The sequence below is a fragment of the Crotalus tigris genome, unplaced genomic scaffold (genome assembly GCF_016545835.1).
Source record: "Crotalus tigris isolate CLP2741 ecotype Arizona unplaced genomic scaffold, ASM1654583v1 scf7180000017625.6296891, whole genome shotgun sequence".
Taxonomy (NCBI): Eukaryota; Metazoa; Chordata; class Lepidosauria; order Squamata; family Viperidae; genus Crotalus; species Crotalus tigris.
The window spans coordinates 802,343-824,891 of NW_024096520.1; the positions used below are offsets into that span (position 1 = coordinate 802,343).

At 39.5% G+C, this 22,549-nt stretch overlaps 1 protein-coding gene across 3 annotated transcripts in view; it reads left to right on the top strand.

The window, feature by feature from the left end:
- The window catches only part of OVCH1 (ovochymase 1), a 49,790-nt gene that overhangs the window by 21,577 nt on the left and 5,664 nt on the right, over positions 1-22,549 (top strand). For 2 of the 3 annotated variants that reach the window (XM_039333333.1, XM_039333336.1), the window contains exons 17-28: positions 1,192-1,387; positions 4,132-4,286; positions 5,101-5,254; positions 6,120-6,221; positions 7,452-7,590; positions 11,918-12,057; positions 14,702-14,836; positions 17,177-17,206; positions 17,988-18,212; positions 19,330-19,503; positions 20,950-20,982; positions 21,347-21,563. In XM_039333333.1, the coding sequence (XP_039189267.1) occupies positions 1,192-1,387; positions 4,132-4,286; positions 5,101-5,254; positions 6,120-6,221; positions 7,452-7,590; positions 11,918-12,057; positions 14,702-14,836; positions 17,177-17,206; positions 17,988-18,212; positions 19,330-19,503; positions 20,950-20,982; positions 21,347-21,563 (1,700 nt within the window). Of the gene's footprint in view, positions 1-1,191; positions 1,388-4,131; positions 4,287-5,100; positions 5,255-6,119; positions 6,222-7,451; positions 7,591-11,917; positions 12,058-14,701; positions 14,837-17,176; positions 17,207-17,987; positions 18,213-19,329; positions 19,504-20,949; positions 20,983-21,346; positions 21,564-22,549 lie in introns of those variants that run through there. The other variant, XM_039333337.1, reaches the window with a different exon arrangement.

Here is a 22,549-nt window from a genome sequence, read left to right on the forward strand (position 1 = left end):
AATGATTCCAAACTGATGACACATTTAATCCCGCCATCCAACTCAGCCTGCTCATCTCCTGCAGACAAGAGGAGGAACTCTGAAATTACGTCATCTGCCAAGATGGCAGAAAAAGACAGAAAGAGAAGTGGATTAGAATACTTCTCTTTTTCTTCTTTCTCTCTGGCCATTTTGATTACGATGGCATAAATTATTTTTGCTGAAAACACAAACATATTATATCCTGAGCTGATTATTTATCATTGTACTGAAGGCTACATGAAGTTGGGATTAAGGGCTGCAGGTTAGTCATTCCAGCTCTGAAATCCCCAAAGAAAAAAGTCTGCACATGTTTTGCTAATTCATGGGCTTCCATAGCAAAGCATAATTTGAAACAATGCTTTGTTTAAAAAATGCTGCTTTGATGCAATCAACTTTCTTTTTTTGATTTGTCCTGGATAAATAAACCATGATTTTTACCATTTTGGAGGGGGAAATAAGCCAGGTTGAAACTGATTCTAGCTTGGGTAACAAATCTGTGTTTAAAAGCTTTCGGGCTAAGGGTTTTGCGTCCACAACCCTAGCAGTAAATAAAATACATATACTTCTAAGAGTTCTCTCCAAAAAGGCAGAATGGAAATGTTAATGAAAGTAATGGGCAAATTGTGTGGTATATTTGCTCAGATGGACATGCTGGCAGGAAGAAGGAATCACATTGCAGCAAGGATGAAAGGGGGCTAATTTATATCAAGTGTGGGCTAAAATAAGGAGGTTCATAGCTTATCAGACAAAGGCAGCACTGCAGTAGTGGTGCTGGCAGCAATTCTTATCTCAGTTCAGTGTTTGCTACAGCCTAAAAAAAGGATAGAAACAATTCTTGCTGCAGGAGCATCTATTGATTAGGGAGAACCCTATAGAGCAGTGTTTCTCAACCTTGACAATTTTAAGGCATGTGGACTTCAACTCCCAGAATTCCACAGCCAGCATTGCTGGCTGTGGAATTCTGGGAGTTGAAGTCCACATGCCTTAAAATTGTCAAGGTTGAGAAACACTGCTATAGAGGAATTTGCTGATTATTTTGCAAAGAGATGCTGGCTAAGAATGTAGTTTGTAGCTAAACTGGTATTTCCCCTCCTCCTTTTTTCCTCCTAAATGGCTACTACTGAGTGGAAAAAGGCTGACTACTGATTCTCTTGCTTTCTCTTGATGCAGGTGAGAAGAGTCAAGAGCATTACAGTGAATCCAGCCTTTGATGTTGCAAGTTATGATTCTGATGTTGCCCTTGTCCAGCTGCAAACACCTCTGATCTACAGCACAGCAGTGAGGCCAGTATGCTTGCCAAGTTCCATGGAGCTGTTGCCATCCTTTGTGCTTTGTACTGTGACTGGCTGGGCACGTTTTCAAGAAGGTTAAGTCCATTTTGATCCTTGAGCACCACTGACCCCCTTTTAAGGGTCTTTCTCCACCTTAGTTAAATCTTAGCAAAAATAGGATAGAACCAATCTAGAACTAAAGAAGAACTTTCCCGACAGCGAGGGCAATTAATCAATGGATTTGCTTGCCTCCAGAAGTTGTGGATGCTCCATCACTGGAGATTTTTAAAAAGAGATTGGACAGCCATTTGTCTGGAATGATATAGTAGGCAGATTCTCCTGCTTGAGCAGGGCATTAGAGTAGAAGACATCAAAAGTATGTTCCAATTCTGTTATTCTGTATTCTTATATTTCAGGCTTTGTTCATGGCTAGTTTCTACAGTAATTTAACCACGTTCTGTCTGGGAGTTTGCTGCAAAATCTAACTAAAGCAATTCGGATTAAAGCATTTAGAGACCTAGGATTTACCACCAAACCCTGATATGAAGTATGGCAATCTCCTTTTATTGTTCTCCTCCATTTAGAGCAGTGATTCTTAAACTGGGGATAATTATTCAAGGGAGTAATTTGGAAATATCCTGGGGGGTGATGGAGCAATTTGTAATTGCTTGTTTGTGAGTTTAGGACTGCCGCCGCCAAGATACTTATGTAAAACAAGACTTTTGGAGGTTTTTTAAAAAATGGGAGTAATGACATAATTCAGAAGCAGGAAAAGGAATAATAAGGTCGGTTTAAGAACCACTGATTTAGAGGGACATACCATGATATTTAATAAAAAGAGAGTTTCTGCGCTTTGAGATCAATGTACAAACTGAACACACTGCACACATCCTAGGTAAATATATATTAAGGGCATGAATATTTGATTTGGGAATTCAATTTGAAAATGCATTAGTTGAGTCTCTGAACCAAATTAGATCTTTTAATCAAGTCAGCAAAGTTTATTTATATCAATTTGAATGCATCCACATCAATTTACATGGTTTTTATACCCATGCAGAAATGTTTATTCTGTAGCACTTCGGAATTCGGAATCAAATGAACCTATTTTTAGATCTACCGTATTTTCCAGCATATAAGACAACTGGGTGTATAAGACGACCCCCGACTTTTGAGAAGATTTTCATGGTTTAGAAAGTCGTCTTAGACGCTGGAAAATATGGTAGTTTTTGCTCTAGTCCCAGTTCCCTAGAAAGCATTTTCTTTGATATATGTTGTTTTCTTTTGATTTTTTTAAAATTGTAAGTTGCTCAGAGTCACTGTGGAGTTGGATGGCCCTGAAACTGAAATAAGAAATGTATGTTGAGATAGAAATAGAGAATATAATTTTGCAAAGTCACAGTTAATTCTGGGAATTTTTATGACTTGAAATATAGTATATGAATGGGATTGGATTTTTCATTGGCTACTAATATTTTCTAGCTGATTTGAAGTAAGTGCTTTTGATGTTCCTCATTAGAAACATAACATCTTCCTATAAAGCTGTGGGTGGGTGAACGCATATGCACGTGCACGCGTGTGCACAAATACCCGTTGCTCATGTGGGTGGGGCCATGAGCACTCATGCGAGTGGGGCTGCGAATGCTCTGGATGCTTGCAGTGATGCTCACGTGAATGGCGCCATGAATGCCAGTGACTTCTGGAATTCAATTTCCAGAATTCCTCAGCCAGCCATGCTAGCTGGGGGATTCTGGGAGTTGAAGTCTACAAGTATTCTGCTGTTAATACATGTAATGTTAACTATACACTTTGTTTATTAATTTTTTTCTGGAATTATACCTAATAAAAAAAGTTCAGGTTTTGATTTTCAATTTCTAATGCAGTATTTCTCAACAGTTTAAGATGGGTGACTTTAACCTCCAGTTTTCCCCAGATAGTTTTGCTGTTTGGGGAATTCTGGGACTTGAAGTCCACCCATCTCAAACTGCCACTCATCTTAAACTGCCAGTGTTGAGAAAAAACTGTTCTGATGCAAGAGGATTGCATACCTAAGGACAGTGGTGGCGAACCTATGGCACACATGCCAGAGGCGGCACTTAGAGCCCTCTCTGTGGGCATACGTGCTCACCTCCCCCCACGACCCCTTCACCAGCAGCACCCCTGGAGGAGAGTTGCCCACGAGCGTGGCCTGTGCGGAGCAGAGCAGCCAAGGAAATGGCAGCCAGGCAGTGTGGACAAGACTCTGTCTCGCATCCCATCATGCACAGTTGATGCTGTGCGGCGTGGGTAGAGGGCGTGGCCGCCATTGGTGCTGCTGGGTTGCCTGGGCGATCTGCAGCGGGCCATGGAGACGATGAGTGGCCCTGTGGGCAGGCAGGGCAGGAGATAGGGTGGTATGGAGCAGAGGCAGGGCAGGGGATGGAGCGAGAGCAGGAGCTGGGCCAGTTTTGGGGCACTCAATCTCTAAAAAGTTAGCCATCACTGCCTAAGGAGATAATAGAGGCCTAATTAAATTTGGGTAGGCAATATTTCTGGAATTCAAATTCTTTCAGCTCCAGCTAGTATAACTAATGAGAAGGGATTGTGGGCCATTTTGTTCAAAACATCTGGATGCCATCAGGTTGCATATTCTTTATTTGGATCAAACAGTATCAATAGAGCCTATCTCTTCTACTGCAGCCTCTTTTTCTGACCTATTTTTATGTTTTTAGGCCTAACTCAGATGTAGTCCAAACCTTAGTAATACTGTATGTTTTGAGCAAGATTTTCCCCCTAGTCCATCACAGAAAAAAAAAAAACATGCATTACTCTGAAATGTTGTTCTTCTACTGTTTTATAGCTGGAGGTCTTGCTACTCGTCTACAGCAAATGCATGTCCCACTGGTGGCCAATGACCTCTGTGAGCAAAACTACTACTTTAATCACCCTGGAGGGATTACACCTCGGATGCTCTGTGCTGGGTTTGCATCTTTGGAAGGCCACGATTCCTGCCAGGTATCAAGAGAGCAAACAAGAAAAAACTGCAGCATAGAGGAGTAAACTAGGACAAGGAAAGTATGCTCAAGCTATCAAAAATGGATCATCTGCATCTTATTTTATTAAATATTTTACAGTTAAAGACCAAAGAGAATCTGTAGCTTATAGGCTGAATTTGGAACTCCTTCACACTTTTTCAGGAAGGGAAGAATAATAGATTGGGAGTTGGGTCATCTGTATTCTTCGTGGGGCATAACATGATTCCTTTTGGGCAGGTACTTTAGTGGTACCAATAGAAAAGAATACTCTTCTAGCTCAGGGTTCAACTGTGGTGTCTCTGAGCTTGGTGGATTTTCCCCCAGATGTTTCATTACCAAACTAGGTAACATCATCAGTGCTAGAAGAGACTGGGGTTTGCTCTTGTTTTTATATACTAGTGGCTTATCCTATCAGTGTTGATGGGATTGTTCTTGGTGGTCCCTTGATTAAGCTGTTGTTTACTATTAGCTTATTTATTTATGTTGGCAGCTCCATGATTGGGGTATTGTTTACTTGTTCTATTGTTAATCTTTTGTTAATCTTTGTGCATATGGATGTTGATTATTCATGAGGAGATGTTTTGAGTTTTTTGTTTCCTTTTGGGCTTTTTGATTGTCTCTTTTGAGTGGTATGTTTACTGCCCTTGCTGCAACTCAGCTTATGAAATTCCATGCCTGCATGGAAAAGTTATGGATTTAGACATGTACATTAAAAATATTACTGTAAATACAAAGCTATGTGTTCTTTGTTTACATTTTGCAAACTGTGTGAGTTTGTGTGTATGTTTTTTTAGGGGGATTCAGGTCTGCTGGTTTGCCAAAATGAAAACAAGCCATTTATAATCCATGGAATTGCTAGCTGGGGCGTGGGTTGTGCCCAGCCCAAGAGACCAGGTGTTTATGCAAGAGTGAGCACCTTTTTTGACTGGATTGTATCTGTCATGAAAGGTAAGCATAGTCCTATCTCTTGCCTGTGGTCTCTCTTTGGTTCTAAATGCTAAGCAATACTGCCTTCTGATATTTGAGTGGCATCGTCTGCTTGGAGTTCCCAAACTATGAGGTGGTTTGAAGATTTGTATGCCCTTATTAAAAATAGAGTTTCAATGTGTTGTTTTCATTGTTCATTTATTTTCATTTTGATATTTGGATTGTTAGGGGAGGTGGATACAAAAAAATTTAGGAACTTCTGGATTTGAGCAAAGCAAGCAGCATGTGAATACATTTTCCAATTCCTTGGAATGTCAGAATTTTTTTGCCAGCGCTCAAGTTACTACAAGTTTACTGTAAAATTGGCACAGTAATTAGCACAAATGTGTGAAAAATATAATTTGGGGAAAGTAGCTTTGATTGTTTGCATTTCAGTAACTTAGCATATTTTTACCCCTTTCAGCTAAAAGAGCTAGCAGAACAATTGGTGTAAATCATAATCAATACAGGCATTGCTAAGAAGTTCATAACATAAAAGACATGAAATCAAAAGAAAGAAGGATGAGATAAACAAAGAAACAAGCCAAGTCAGACCCCACTTTTTAAAAGTTACTTAACTTTGTATAGTATGTTTGCACCTCATTGGGGTTAGCGCAGCTAATTTTATTTCTTAGAAGTTGTGGGTGCTCCATCACTGTAGGTTTTCAATAAAAGATTGAAGAGCCATTTGTATGGGATGCAATAAAATATTCCTCCTTGAGCAGGGGGGTTGGACTAGAAGACCTCCAAGGTCCATCCCTGCCCTATGGTTCTATGATTACATTTTTTCAGTACCTCTTATTGCTCTTTCTCTCTCTCTCCTTCCCTCCCTCCTTCCTCAAAATAGAGAAGGGACCAGCGGAGATGCCACTCAGTAACTCTGGTCTTGAAACTTCAGTACGGTCATTGGAGTCATCCATGAATCTTCTGCAAGCTGATGATGGACAAGGTACATGGAAGCTTGATATCCTAAAAGGGTTGCTATTCCAATTCCTAGAAAGCTGTGCTAACTATTCTGTTAATTACCATACTAATATATTTGGAAGGTGTCACACAGGCAAAGGTTGTCAAGTGGTTATGGACGTTTTCTGATCACCACATATAACACTTGAAGAGCTCACTACTCAAAGAGCTGCTTTGATGGCCAATTGTTTTCTGGGTGAAATTCAGAATGATGTTTGTCACCTTTAAATCCCTTCCTGGCTCAGGACTTGGTATCTGCAGATAATCTTCCTCCCAAAGATGCTTTTTCATGAGGCAACTGGACTTACTTGTTTTTCATTGAAGACGTTTTGCTTCTCATCCAAGAAGTTTCTTCAGCTCTGACTGGATGGTGGGGAACGGAAGGATTTATACTCCTTGCAGAGAGCTGGCTATTTGCATTATTTTAGAATTCATCAACTGGTGGAGAATTTTTTAAAGTTATGTGACAAATCATGGTAGAATTTAGCTACTATCACCTTCTAAATTTGTAAAGCCATATTTGGATTTGCCTTTGGCAAAGGTGAATAACTTATAGGCTCCATATGCTGCACAGTCCTTGTTCCAGTGGTGAGATTCAAATATGTGAACAACTAGTTCTCTGTGTGGATGCCGCTTTTGGAAGTCCATTCTGGGCCTGGGCAACAAAAAATTAGCTACCGGTTCTGCCAAACTGGTGTGAACTGGCTGAATCTCACCACTGCTTTGTTCTATCAGCCTTTGAAAATTCAGTAGCAAAATTACATTTTTCAATGGTGCTGTTTTTCTGTTTAAACAGAATATCTACCCCTAGCTTCTGCATCTCCCAATGATCAAGTTTCTTCATCATTGCCTCATTCCTGAAGCCCTTTGAAAACTTTTCTTTTAAATGCAATTATAGGCTGTGAAAAGGCTGCCTGCCATTGACATCTAGGCTGGTACACTTTACATGTTCAATATGATGACAGGTTATTTATATGCAGTATGTAAATGACCTGAAACAACTATTATCTTTGCCTAGGTATATTTTTGTATGTGTGTTTAAAATAATTACCCTATAAATATGCTTTTAGTACCATTTAAATTATGAAATGATTTTATTTTAACAGTTCTCTTGGAGTCATTTACAAATTGGAGGGAAAAAATATGGTAGGTGCTGCAGGGCCCTTGACAAAAGAGCCACCTATAGCATTTGCTGCTTCCTTTCTTCCCATTATAGAATCTAAGATAGGAAGTATCATTAAAGAATCCAGTGACTTGAGCCAGCAATTGTCCTCTTGCAGAGATGTGATCCTTACAGCCCAGGAAGGAATAATCCAGACTCCGAGTTTTCCTAATGGCTGTTCCAATGTCACCAGGTAAGGTTGAAATAAGATTCTGTTGGGGATCCATTTTGAATATGGCATGCTTTTCCAAGTGGATATTCCCCAACTGGACTGTTTTGTGTTCATCTCCACAATCTCTTTTCCACACAAATAAATGACTCATGATAATCACACTATTACTAATTAGGCTTAACCTTGTCCAATTCTTTAACCAGTTAAGAAATACTTTGTTTTTTCTCTTTGCTTTATATTTCATGACTATATAATGTAATCTTTTTTTGTTGCAACAGAATATCTGAGTTGGATGGGAGCTTGTAGGTCTTTTAGTCCAACTTTCTGTTCAAGCAGGGGACCCTATACCATTCCAGACAAATGGCTCTCCAATCTCTTCTTAAAAACCTCAAATGTCTCTAAATCATTTATAATCCCTAGATCTTGCCAGACTTGGCTTAATAAAGCAACCTGGGATGATTTATCCCTCTTCATGGTTTGATGGTTAATTCACATGTCAAGGTTAAACAGCAGTTCCTTGTTCAGATGATAATGAAAAGCTTGTTTTCTAACTGAGGATTCTGGCATTGAAGTACAACATCTGGAAGTCCCATATCAGAGAAGGTAGATAGATATCTACCTTCTCTAATATGGGACTTCCAGATGTTGTACTCCAATGCCAGAATCACCCAATTAGAAAGCAAATGCTAGACTTCTGGTTTTGCACCATAGTGGGAGAGCTGAGGGATTGCGGAGCTCTGCATCTCACAGCTGGTTTCACCCTGCCAGGGGACCCTAAACTGATCTAAAGTCACCCCGGAGAGGTGACAAAGAAGGAGCCCTCCCGCGTAGATCACGGAAAGATGGCAGTCAATCCATTTGATCTGGGGGAAGCCCTCCAACCCAACAGGAGAAAGGCTAGCTGCACATCAGTGACTAGCCCACAGGTCAGCAACCTGCGGCTCCGGAGCCGCATGCGGCTCTTTGAGCCTTCCCCTGTGGCTCCCAGCCTCCTCTGCCTTTGCAGAGAGAGAGACAGAGAGAGTCAATTGCGCTTCCCTGCTTTTCTCTCTCTCTCTCTCTCTCTCTCTCTCTCTCTCTCTCTCTCTCTCTCTCTCTGTGTGTGTGTGTGTATGCGTAAAAGAGAGTGCACTCACATTGTTCTCCGAGGAGCTGAAAAGCTTTCTGGGCGGAGCTCCTCCCTTTGCTGCGTCTCTGCAGGAAACAGGAAGGGCAGGAGAGAGCTAGCTAGCCCAGCTAGGCTGACTCAGGAATTCTGGGAGTTGAAGTCCATGAGTCATAAAAGAGACGAGGTTGCCTACCCCTGAGATTGTTGGAGAACAACTTGAAGCTTGCCAGGTGAGCAGCAGATGGGGGGGGGAGAAAGAGAGAGAGAGAAAGAGAGAGAGAGAGGGAGGGGGAGAGAGAGAGGAAAGAGAGAGAAAGAAAGAGAGTGGGGGAAGAGGAGTGGCAGACCAAGGGCAGAGAGGGAGGGAGGGAGAGAGACAGAGAGAGAGAGACCCTTTTGACATCTAAAATGAAGATAACACTGCATATATCCTTTTTTTACCTATGTGTGTATGTAATTTTATTCTCTTAAAGCATTCTCTCGGTGATCATTGTTTTAATAGTATGGATATTCCCAAGAGTCATATTTTTACTTTTATTTTTAGTGTGTGTGTGTGTGTGTGTGTGTGTGTATACACACACACATACACAAACACACTCTCTCTCTCTCTCTCTCACACATACACACACACACACCTATAATAAAGATAAAAAAGGATATATGCAGTGTTATCTTCATTTTAGATATCAAAAGGGTTTTGCGGCTCCCGGTGTTTTGTTTTTGGTGGGAAACGGGTTCAAGTGGCTCTTTGAGTGTTTTGGGTTGCCTACCCCTGGACTAGCCCAAGCTACCAGCAGCTGAAGTCCCAAAGCACTAACTAGAACAACTGTGAACAACATGCTTGAAACTGGATGAGAATATTGATAGTCTCTCTTCTATTTTGTAATTGATTTCCTGGAAAAGACCCCCAAGAAGCAAAAAATCCTCCAAAAGTGAGAAGGGAGGGGATCGCACCCCCACCCTTCCATAGATGGAAGTGACGATTTAATTTTTATGGGTAACAGAAATATATTGAAATGAAGTTAATAATACTACAGTCTGGATAAATCTGAAAATTATGAAAACCGTTAAGATTTCACATCTGAAAGAGTATTGATGAAATTACAAAAAAATAATTATTTGTTTTAAAAAGTTGGAAAATGAATAGCTACTGGCATCTAGTGGAGGATAGGAACATGGAACAACAGTTGCATTGACTCAGACATTGGCAAGAAGCCCAGAAATAAAGAACAACTTGTTTCTTTGAACCTCAGTGACTTCTAGCCAAATAGAGAACAGCTGGGAACAAAGGAAAGAAAATATACTGGGCCACCTATTACAGATTGAGAACTATATTTGTTTTAAAAACTGCTGACCTTCTGAGATTATAAACACTTACTGAGCTGTGATCTCTAAGTTCAAGAATTCTTTGCAGAGAAAGAAAAACATAGACTTTTAGCTAATTTTCTAAGGGGGAACTTACTGGATGGTTAAACATTCTGGACTGCAATTTTGGCTGGTGATAATTGTGAAATCCCTGAACAAAAGAACTGTTATAAAATATTGCTTTCAGTGGGTGCTTTGACAATTGGAAACACATTGGGTTATAAAAAAACCATATATAAAGATAAGAACTATATAAGATTTGGTTATTTGGACTTAAGATTGGCTGGTTTGACAAGGCCAATCACAGAGACTATGGTACCAGTGAAAGAATATCTGGAGAGGGGAGATAAAATGGATGTTGCATACCTATCTAAAAGTGGCAGAAAACCACACCTAATATCTCCTTCTGAAGGCCCCAGCCTGGAACATCAGAGATCTGCAGGAGCAATACTCCAAGACAAGGCAAATATTTTCCAGGAGGAAATGTATGCAATGCTGTGACAGATTCAAATGACAATGATTTCAAATCATAATGAGATTAAAAACAACTTTGAAATCATAATGAAATTAAAAATAACTTCGATGACATAAATGAGCATATCTGTAAACTAAACTTACAATTAAAAAACTTTCAGAAAATGACAACAAAGAATGAACAAACAAACCAGATAACAGAACACAAACCAGAGGATAGTGACCCAAAGAGGGGAGCTACAGATGAAGAGAACTCAGCTTAATACAAACAAAAGAAAACTTGCAAGATTTTGCCACAACAATGGAAATGGAAAAGATATCTTATGTTTCAGGGCTTCAAAACAAACTTGAAGATAGGAAAGAATATCTAACAAAATGGATTATAGAGCAGCCAGGAGAATCATTAGAGCTTGGGAAACAAAAACTCTACCTAACTTGTCTTTCCTATTCCCAACAATATTTACAAAAATACAGGAAGAATCCCCTAGCAAGTTGAACACACTGACTTGAAAAGCTACTTGGCAAAAGAAGAAGGCTAGAGTTAGATCCAAGAGATTTGATTCGACTTACCAGATGGAGTACTATATGATCAAACACTTGTTTGAATATGGTTAAAAGAATAGATAAATTATGGATATACAGGGGTCCTACAGTAAGAGGGATAAGATATACAAATAGTATCGTTCTTTTTATAATATATGAAATGTAAAAATATTGGGATGGTGTACATAAATGAAGTTTGGATATTTAAAGGTAATTAACTTTGAGAAAATTATGACTGATAAGAATGGTTTGAATACAGAGGGGAAATTAAGCTTAAACAGGACATATAGTGATTTAATAAGATGACTTTTATAAATACAATTGAAACATATGCTGATGTTACTGTTATTTGTACAAACACAAGAAAAATGTTTATATCCAACTTCGTATGAATCGAAAATATTAAGAACTACATTTGTTTAATGTTGACAAAAGGAGAATACTCCTGGAAGAAGAGAAGATCAAAGAAATATATCATTAATTAATATATTGACTATGGAACTATAGACATTAATTATTATTGATTGTTTTTCAAATGCATGAACCCAGACAACATGCTGTTTACTAAGCACTAAAGATTGCTATTTTAAAAAATCAATAAAATATATTTTTTTAAAAAAGAAAGCAAATGCTAGAAATTCTGGGTGTGGAAACCACCCAATTTTTAGGGGTTTGAGTGGGAGGCTGATTTATTAGGATGATGTGAAGGGATGCCACTTTGCAGCACTCCCTTCAAGCAACTCTCGATGCAATGCAATGTTGAATTGGCAGCTTTATTACATAGAAGAGAAAGAAAAGACAGGAAAATGGTCCAATGTTTAAGTCTGAAACTTTCCTATTATTGATTTATTGTTCTAGTTGCTATTGGAGGATTGTTGCCCCATTAAATGCCATCATTCGATTGGATTTCCTGGACTTTGTGCTTGAGAATTCCCTCCCCAGCTGTCATGGTGGACTTATACTTTATGAAGGATTTGGACCTACAAGAGAGATGCTTGGTGAGAGATGTAACATTACAGTGGATTGTTATAAGGATGTGTTATATCTTTCCTGCCCACTCCTGTTACTTTTCATGCAAAAGCTATTCAAGGTTGATATATCTGAGATGACAATGTCCTAAGGATCTAAAATGAAAATGAAGTTTGGATTGTTGCCACTCTTAGGGAAGCTACCTTTACACAGGTAGCCCTCGACTTAAAACAGTTCATTTAGTGACTGTTCGAAGTTACAACAGCACTGAAAAAAGTGACTTAGGACACTTTTTCACATGACTGTTGCAGCATCCCAACAGTCACAGGGTCAAAATTCAGATGCTTGGCCACTGACTCACATTTATGACGGTTGCAGTATCCCGAGGTCATGTGATCAGCTTTTGCGACCTTCTGACAATCAAAGTCAATGGGGAAGCCAGGTTCACATAACAGCTGTATCACTAACTTAACAACTGCAGTGATTCACTTAACAACTGTGGAAAGAAAGGTCGTAAAATGGGGTAAAATTCACTTAACAACTGTCTCACATAGCAACAGAAATTTTGGGCTCATTTGTGGTTGTAAGTCGAGGACTACCTGTACTGTATACTTTATACTCTACTTTGTGCTTTATACTTAGAGCATATGTGTACTCGTCTAAGTATTGTCTGCACCAGAGGCAAAGGATTTCCAGTGGCTTACAGTTGTACCTATTGTTTTCTATTGCTACAATGGGTGAAGACTACTTTTTAAAAAAATTAGGAAGGTTTTCTTGGGGGGGAGATAGTTAATGTGTTAATCCCATTCTAATTAGTGCTAAATTTATCACTAATTCTTGATAGTGAAGTCAAATGGGAATTTGGAACCACAAAAAAAAAAAAAGAGTTCACATAGCCTGTGTATCACGAGTGGCAGCTGGCTTCCTTCCCTCTTAGCCATATTCGAGAATCTTTGATGACTGAATCCACCTTTTTATGCACAAAGTATATGCTTTGCCACATAACTACTCTGGCTTCTGTTGTTCAGTGACCCATTTACCCTTCTGTCTGCATAAAAAAAAGGAAACATGCGTTCAGATGTTCCGGTCATCATTCAAGTAAACTATGATCTGTGTGTCCAATGTCTTGTCCCATTTGTTTCATGACCTATTGGGCTTCACACAACTTTGGTTCATGCACCAGTTGCAGACCTGCAGGGAACAGGTGAAAGATGTCTTGGAAGTAGTGAGCCATCCTCTCACCACTATTATTCTGAATTATTGCAATATGCTTCATATGGCATTGCCATTGAAGACTGATCAGATGCTAGTACTGGTGCTAAATGCAGCAGTCCACATGTTAGCAGGTGAGAACTACTGCATATGTAAAATATATACTGTTGATCAGGGTTCTTCAAACTCGGCCCTTTTATGACTCATGGACTTCAACTCCCAGAATTCCTCAGCCAGGCACACTGGCTGAGGAATTTTGGGATTTGAAGTCCACAAGTCATAAAAGGGCCACGTTTAAAGACCCCTGCTGTAGATGCTGCATTGGCTTCCAATACATTTCAGGATAGACTTTAAGAAGTTGGCTTTAACTTTAAAAGTTCTACCTAGACTGGCTCTTTGGGGCTGCCCATTTCATGTGGAACTGGCCTATCTAATGTCTTCCTTTAAGTCAGGGTGCTTCTGTTCCTATATATTGAAGTGAGGAGAGGGGGGTACAGAGGCAATATTTCTGCATGAGACTTCCCTTTACAAGTAGTCCTTGACTTACGACCACAACTGAGCCCAAAATTTGCGTTGCTAAGTGAGACATTTGTTAAGTAAGTTTTGCCCCATTTTACGACCTTTCTTGCCACAGTTATTAAGTTAGTAACACAGTTGTTAAGTGAATCTGGCTTCCCCATTGACTTTGCTTGTCAGACAGTCACAAAAGGCAATACATGACCCCGGGACACGGCAATGGTCATAAACAGGAATCAGTTGCCAAGCGTCTGAATTTTGATCATGTGCTCATGGGGATGCTGCAGTGGTCATAAGTGTGAAAAATGGTCATAAGTCACTTTTTGCAGTTCCGTTGTAACGTCAAAAGGTCAGTAAATGAATAGTTGTAGATATGTCTAGTGGGCATTGTCCTTGACATCAGGGGTCTTCAAACTTGGCAACTTTAAGACTTGTGGACTTCAACTCCCAGAATTCCTCAGCCAGCCAGGGCTGGCTGAGGAATTCTGGGAGCTGAAGTCCACAAGTCTTAAAGTTGCCAAGTTTGAAGACCCCTGCTTTAAATCATTCCATAAGGCAGAAAATACAGACCTGTTCCATAAGGTATTTGCAAACGAATATAATGGTGATTAATGAATGATGCTCTTTTTGGTAAATATTTTCTTTCTTCTTTTTTATGCAATGTTTGAATATGTTCAACTGTTCTACTATTCTTATAATTTTTATTGAGAATTGGATGTTTATATTGTGGTAGTTCTTGCAAATGTTAGATCTTCTTTGGTTGTTACGATGTATAAACATGAAAAATATTGCTTGTGGCTTTTGAAGGTTCCTTTGCTTTCTCAGAGAGCTTGCTAGAGATCACATGAAAAGCAGGTCTTTGAGAAGGAATAAATAAAAAATGAAAATTAATGAAACCGAAGAGGCAGAATGGTCAATTTTCTTTTTTTAATGTATGTCTGAAAGGTAACTTCTGTAACGAAATTCCACATTATCCAATAAAGTCACGCACCTCCATGATGATGCTGAACTTCACTTCTGGCACCGATACAAATATGAAAGGTTTCACTCTGGCCTACAAAATCCAAGAAACAGAGTCGGGTAAGTAGAAGGCTTTGCCAGACTTTGGAGAAATGGCGTAAGTGCAAACTAAACTAAAATAAAATAAAAGAGAATTGGCCCAAAATAGAAGATGCATATTTTCTTCTTGATGGGAAATGGAATTCAAATTTGAATGGCTTGCTGTATTTATTTAGTGACCTATTTGTAGTTAGGTTCCTATCTGAAATAAATGAAATAATACAAATAGTATATCCACCCAAAACCAAAGAGGAAGCTGTCCAGAAATTTCTGCATGATTTATTGCTCTGGTCGTGTTCCATCCCATCACTGGTCTTGGAGGGTGTGTTTCACTGGGTGTGATGAGAACAGGTTTTTGATTGTAGTTTCTACTGGCTTCCAGTGATCAAGGAAAACTGAGATGTCTAAAACATCTGGAGAAAACCAGTTTGAGGGATATCTAAAGGTAAAAATAAAGGTTTTCCCCTGTGCAGTCATGTCTGATTGTACGGGGCGGTGCTCATATCCATTTCTTAGCTGAGGGAGCCAGCGTTGTCCAAAGATGCTTCCATGGTCATGTAGCCAGCATGACCACATGTCGAAGGCACACAGAGTGCTGTCACCTTTCCACCAAAGTGGTACCTATTTATCTACTCACATTTGCAAGCTGTTGAACGGCTAGGTTGGCAGGAGCTGCAGCAAGTAACAGGAACTCATCCCATCACGTGGTGCTTGGGTCTTGAATCTGGGCTGTCAGCTTTCCAGCTGACAAGTTCAACGTCTTTAACTGCTGAGCCATTGTGTCCCCAAGTGATATCAACAGAGGCTACAAAACCATAGCAGAATAACCCATCTCACAGAAGGGCGTCCATTTATCTCTTCTATCTCTTCATGAACAACTGTTCTACTCTGGCTACTTTCCAGCTAGAAAATATGCTTAGATTAGTGATGTATGAATAATAAAGAAGTGAGCTCCATTTATCACATATTCAACTTTTCCACCCCAAAAACTGGGGTTATATTTCTCAGTTTTAATCCAGAAAAGCTCTGTTCTTGCCCTAAAGAATAGACTCATCCAGTGAAGCTGAATGATGAAGTAGGACAGATTAAAGGAAGCATTTATCCACTTACCGCATGATTAGACTCGGAATTTGTTTTTGTTAGGTGCATGAGTATTTACTTAGTTGGTTTTAAAGAAGAATTAGATCAATTCATGGAAGATAAAACAGTTAAAAACCACTACTCATAAAGGGTTTTTTCCTACTGCCTCCAGTATCATAGATGAAATCTTTTTAGTACTAGTTAGTTTAATACTCATGCCCCATAAACTTCTCAGAGGATGTTTGCTTCTTGCAGGAACAGGATTCTTTCTGATTCCAGAAGGTTACTTTTGTGTTATTATAGGCCAGTAGGAGATACTCTTCACCTAAGCTGATTTTTTCCCAAAGGTCTATTTAATATGTGATGCTGTACATGCATTATGTGTGTACATGTGGAATCCTTAGTTCAGAGTAATGATGGACCCCTTCAAAGCTACTTAGAGCCCAGTTTCAAAGTTTTGACATCAGTTTCCCCCTTGCAGTCACATGACCATATTTTGGGTATTCAACAACCACCCTGCATTTATGGCCCTTTGCAGCACCCTGGGGTCAGGTGAGTGCAATTTATGATGGTTTTGCTGGAACCCAGTGTTTACTTCGTGGCAAAAACTTGCCTATAGTAAACAATGGGTTAGTTTAATGATCACGGCATTCATTTAATGACTGTTGTGAAAAATGTCACAAAATTGGGTCTGGTCATGTGGGGACCTGCTTTACAACCATCACAACTTATGGTCATAACTGCCAGGATCAATTACAGTTGTAACTCGAGGACTACCTGTATATGAGTGTGTGTATGAGTTGTGTGTTAGTAGAGTGCAGGAATGAGACAGTTCTCTAACCAGAGAACAAACAGAATTTTTGTTTTTTGAAAGACTGGAAACCCTTTGTGGACTTTTTGCTGAAAATGAAAAAAATGAGGAATTGAAGATTGAGAGCCTTGAGGTTAAATAAGGGAGTGAACAGATTTACGAAATATTTAAGATGGAGAAGAGACAATAAGATTGTAATTATCTGTTAAAAAGAAGGCCAGAAATAATTTATCTTAACTTTAGTATTCTTTTTCTGTTCTTGCACCTTGTTTTTTTTCTTTTTTCTTTTAATTTGTCTTTTATTATATGGGAATTATTAATTATAAATAAATAATAAAAAAGGAATGAGACAGTTATAAATTTTACTATTTATACATAAATATCTACTTGCTAAATCATCAATTACCTTTGTGTTAGCTCAGAAAAATAAAGATGTATCATGATATCCTTTTTTTTCTTTTTCCAATAAGGTCCTGTACAAGATAGAGATATTCGAAAAGGTATGACAGCTGTGTTTCTGTATGAAAAGTGTACTGAAGTAGGAAGGAGTAGATAGGGAATCAAATGCTCAACGTGTAGATAATTTTCTAGGTAGCCTGAACCAAAAGAAATAGTCACATATCAACATTTAATGCTAGCACAGTTTTGTGCTGTGTTGGAGGAAGACAGTGCCTGTGTGTACAAATGTTTATTGATATTTATTGATCGATCCATTTTTTACATCTGCCAATCTATTCAGGAGGCTCTAGGTCTAGAAGGTGCACAAAATAAAAAGAAAGAATTCCATTAACCCAACCAACCAACCAAATAAAATTGTACTAAAGCCCAGTAAAATCACAAAATCTCTAATCACACCTACCCATGCTCGACTCCCCATGTCAGAGCATCTATTGTAACATCTTGATTAGGGGCACAGCCTTATGAAAGACCAATAAGACTGTTTGTTCTTCAGGAGTAGGCTGTTTTCTAGGGCAGGTGGCCTAATAGAAACAGCATGATGCCTCGTGTGCAACTGAAAAAGGCCCAGTTCAAGAATGCACTTTTAAATACTCTTTCTGCAATCTATTGAAAGTACAGTTCCCAGCATTCTAGAAACTTCGAACTGTTGGGTGGAAACTTTGTGCATTGCAGTATAAACTCATCTGCCAGATGTCAAGTTAATGAAGGCTAGTCTGGATAATAGGGGCTGGTTTGTTTGTTTGTTTGCTTGTTTGTTTCTATTTTATAATGGGCAAAATAAAAAATTCCAGAAATATAAGCCTTGTTTCCCCTTTCTTTAAGGATGTCCAGTCTTGGATTTGATCCCAGTCGGGGTCGCAGAGATAGTTTCTCCAAATTATCCAGACATCTATCCTAATTTGCTAAATTGCACTTGGACAATCTATTCTGCTTCAGGAAGCAAACTAAAAACTGTGATACGAGATGTTATTATTGAGGATGCTAAAGATTGCATTTGGGACTCCCTGAGCTTTTATGATGGACCAGATCAACATTCACAATTGCTTGGTGCGTTGTCCTCTGTTTTTTAGTTCATAGCCCTAAATATTGTTGCCTTTCCTGACTGTGGACTGGAATTACCAAACTGATGATTTAGCCCAGATGGTTGGCAAGTCTACAAATAGAGAAGAAATTGTAATTTTTGTTTGATTAGGCTTAGAAACGCATCAGAGAGTTTCAGAATGGAGCTGTAGACTATTAACTGCTGCCTTTCCCTCTATGAATATGTATTCACTTTAGTCATTTCTCACTGAAAATCTGATCCTTTGATTTGGATGATGGTGGTCTCAGGGAGAGACAAGACATGGGACATTAGCATTGTACTTCTGGGTCCCCATACCAAGGTCCTTTGATGGGCAGCTCAAACAATTTTCCTCCAGTTCAGCTACTCAAAAGTTGTAATTGCAAAATATCTGCTTCGTGATTTGAGGCTGCTTGTCCATTTATAAGGACTTACAGCAGGTCCCATCTCCTAAAGCTGCAGATCTTCCCTTAGCTGCAAAGTCCCATTGTACTATGAAATCCTTTTTCCAGACTAAGGGGTCAAGCCTCTTTCAGCCTTTTATTTTCTTCAATGTGACCAATGCAGCATGACAAGGGCAGGCAAGGAGCTGACCAGGCTGTTTGTGATGTCACCTTGTTGGATAAGCAGAGAAAGGGCAGGTTATAATGGTACATTAGGACAATCATCACAGGAGTAGGAGTTACTCTGATGAGCATTTTTGGGGTAGTAACACTGACCATGTGGAAGTGCCTTCGCTCTGGTGCAGCAACTAAGAGGCTGACTCAGAAAAGGCCAGTGTTGAACTCCACACTCTGTCCTGGCAGCCAGCTTATTATGGGATATTGAGCAATTACAATCTCTTAACCCGAATCTATCCCACAGGGTTGTTTCGCAGTACTTAAGTACTTAGAAGATAAGCACTATATATGCCATCTGGAGTTCCTTCAGGAAAGGCAGAAAATAAATCTTGAAAATAAAAAGTTGGATAAATCTTAGAGGGGAGGCTAGCTACATGGTTAATGTAGGCAGCAACGATTCACCCTACATTCTCTGGCTCTTCTCCAACCATATGGTAAATTGAAATCCTTTGGCTTGGCATCTTCTTTGTCTTATGGTTTGCAGGAACACTGTGTGGCCACAAAAGGAACCTTCAGCTGTATTCGAGCAGCAGCTATTTGACAGTACATTTCAGAACAGATGGCTCGGTTGGGGCCAAGGGCTTCAAGATCAATTTTGAAGAGATGAATCAAGGAGCGGTTCAGAGAAGCAAGAATGGGATAGAACTCAACAGTCCATGTAATAATTTTAAGCTTGGAGGAGGGTGTGTATGTGGGTGGGAGTCTTTTCCCCAGACTGTAGGCTTCCCAACAGACCTTCCGATTATGGTATTTTTCTTCTATTCATTTAGAATGTTTATTGGTCACCTTTTTTGATACATCAGAAATCTCAATCTGTTTTACAAAATAAAACAAAAATCCAGCATTGGAACAAGAGACATATTTTGAAAGCAAATTCAGAAGTCTGTGCAGTGTGCATATGTCTATTGATTTCTGGCCAACTTGCCTCTTATAAAGAGACATCTTAGGAAAAATTGAGCAATAAATTACTGTACACTTGTTTTAATGTGTGTGGAGGATTTGTTTTTTATTTTTACCTTTGAATCAGTCATGACTCCTGGCAACTGCCTAAACCAGCGGTTCTCAACCAATGGGTCGCGACCCCATTTGGGGTCGATCGACCATTTCACGGGGATCGCCAAGCAAGGCTGTCCGCCATTTTTTTCCCCTTTTCTGGCGGGTGCCTTACCTCCCTAGGGGTGGGCCAGCTGGTGGCCCAGCCGGTGGTCAGCCTGCTCTGTCTCTGCTGCTTGCCAGCTACGCCTCGGCCGGCACAGGGGGCGGCACCACGCATGTGCAGCGCTCCCGGGCAGGGAAAGTCCTCAACGTACGACCGGTTGGGTAGTCCTCAACTTACGACCGGTTTAGTCCTCGACTGACGACCGGTTTGGGGTCGCGGCATTAAAAAGGTTGAGAACCACTGGCCTAAACTAATCTGTGCTGTTATTGGGGGGCAGTGTTTCTAGATGTGGTTTGCCATTGCCTTCTTCCTAAGGTTGAGAGACAGGGATTGGCCCAAGGTCACCCAGTTGGCTTCATGCCTAAGGTGGGAATGGAACTTACAATCACCTGGCTTTTATAGTAGCCTGGTGCCTTAACTGCTATATCAGGGGTCTTCAAACTTGGCCCTTTTATGACTTGTGTACTTCAACTGCCAGAATTCCTCAGTCAGGCACGCTGGCTGAGGAATTATGGGAGTTGAAGTCCACAAGTCATAAAAAGTCCGTGTTTGAGGACCTTGCACTACTTCAAACTGGCTCTCTTTGATTTGTTACATATATACAGTAGACTTTATTTTGGTAAAATCTGAGACTGTCTGCTTAGTTAGACATAATGGAATCACAGATCTTCAGTCTTCATTTGCATAGTATGGCTGCCATCTTGACTTTTTGAATCTCTCCTGCAAACACTTCTGATAGGCTGAGCTCTTAAAACATTTCCACATTATCATCTGAGAACTTCAGCTGTGGCTTTGATGATATGTTTAAAAATTTAACTTTAATTTAACTGGCAGGTGTTGGAGCTGTAAGTGAAACACTTTGCTAAAATAGGAGTGACCAGTAATACTAATAGCGTAACAATAATAATGTGAATTTTTAGCTGATACCTTTTTTTCCTTTTGCAGATTCGCCTGATAAACAAATTGCTATTGAAGAAAGTAAATACTATCCCAAAAATGTACATTATTGTAAAGCTTGGGAGTTGGACAAGGAAAGTTTAGTCATCCAACTTGGGTCAGATATATATTTTATTAATTAACATGGAGGTGATATGTTGGGAATGAAACAGCAATTATTTCTTAATACATGCCTGTATGGGAAGTTATTCAGAATAGTTCTACTTATTTTCCACTTCTCTCAGCAAATTTAATGTTTATTTTTAAAAAAAAGATGGTAGTTGGAAGGCGGCTTAAAGGAAACATAGTAAAAGTATTGTAAGTTTTGCACACATTTATGGAATTATCACTTGCATGCTAGAATGTCTAGTACAGAATTAATAGTGGATCTTCCTTCTGGCACTAGGAACATGTGGAATTCCAGTGGAAGATCCATTCCCCATGGAGGCACCCACAAACATCTCACTGGAAGGAGAGGGCAAAGTGGAAATGTTTAGTGGCAACCTAGCATCTCCATCATCTTGGCCATGGCTTGTGAGCCTACAATTTGAAAAGAAGCATTTTTGTGTAGGCATTTTGATTGAGAAAACTTGGGTTCTGACTGCTGGACATTGCAATGTAAGGTAAGCAAATACTGGAATTATTTCTCAAAAGATTGTATCCCTGCCTAGGATGTAACCCTGGCCAAGGGACTTTTATTGAACAATTAATCAGTGGAACAACCTGCCTCCAGAAGTTGTGAATGCTCCAACACTGGAGTTTTTAAGAAAAGACTGGACAGCCATTTGTCTGAAAAGGTATAGGGTTTCCTGCCTGAGCAGGGGGTTGGACTACATGGCCTCTAAGGTCCCTTCCATCACCATCACCATCATCATCATCATCATCATTACATTCTCAGAATGAAACCAAAGTATATTTCGCGGGAATCATCCTTGGGTTGGGAAATTTAATATAGGCTGCTATGGGCCCAGAAGGCACAAACAAAATGGATTTTGCTGAATTTTAGTTTGTCAGTATTACATTTCTTGCATCAATGCAGCAGTTTGCATTTTTTCTAAGAAGTTCATTGTACAGGTAGTCCTTGACTTACGATCATCATTGAGCATGCAATGATGATTGTAAGTCATGATGGTCATTAAGTGGGTTATCAGGTGCCTGTGATTTTATGACCTTTTTTGCAGCAATCTTTAAGAGCACATCATGCTTATTCAACAAACATCACCATCGTTAAGTGAACCCATTGTTTGCTGGTTTGTTATTTTTTTTTTTTTTGCTGAAAACTGATTTACAGCAAAAGTGTCAAAAATCATGGTCACGTGACGTGGGACACTTGAAATTCTGTGAATACAGGCCAGTTGCCAAGTATCCAAAATGCAATCATATGATGGGGGGGAGGACTGTCACTAAATGACCGGTTGTAAATCTAGGACTACATGTAGTTCATATATACTTTTATGTATATTACTCAGATATACATTTTTCCTAAATGGACATACGTTGTCCGAATTGCTTCCCCTATATTTTTTTGTGTGTTTACTATCCTCTGATATATGCATCTGTGGACAAACATTTTGAGTAACAAACTGAAATGCAATATAGTAGATATAGT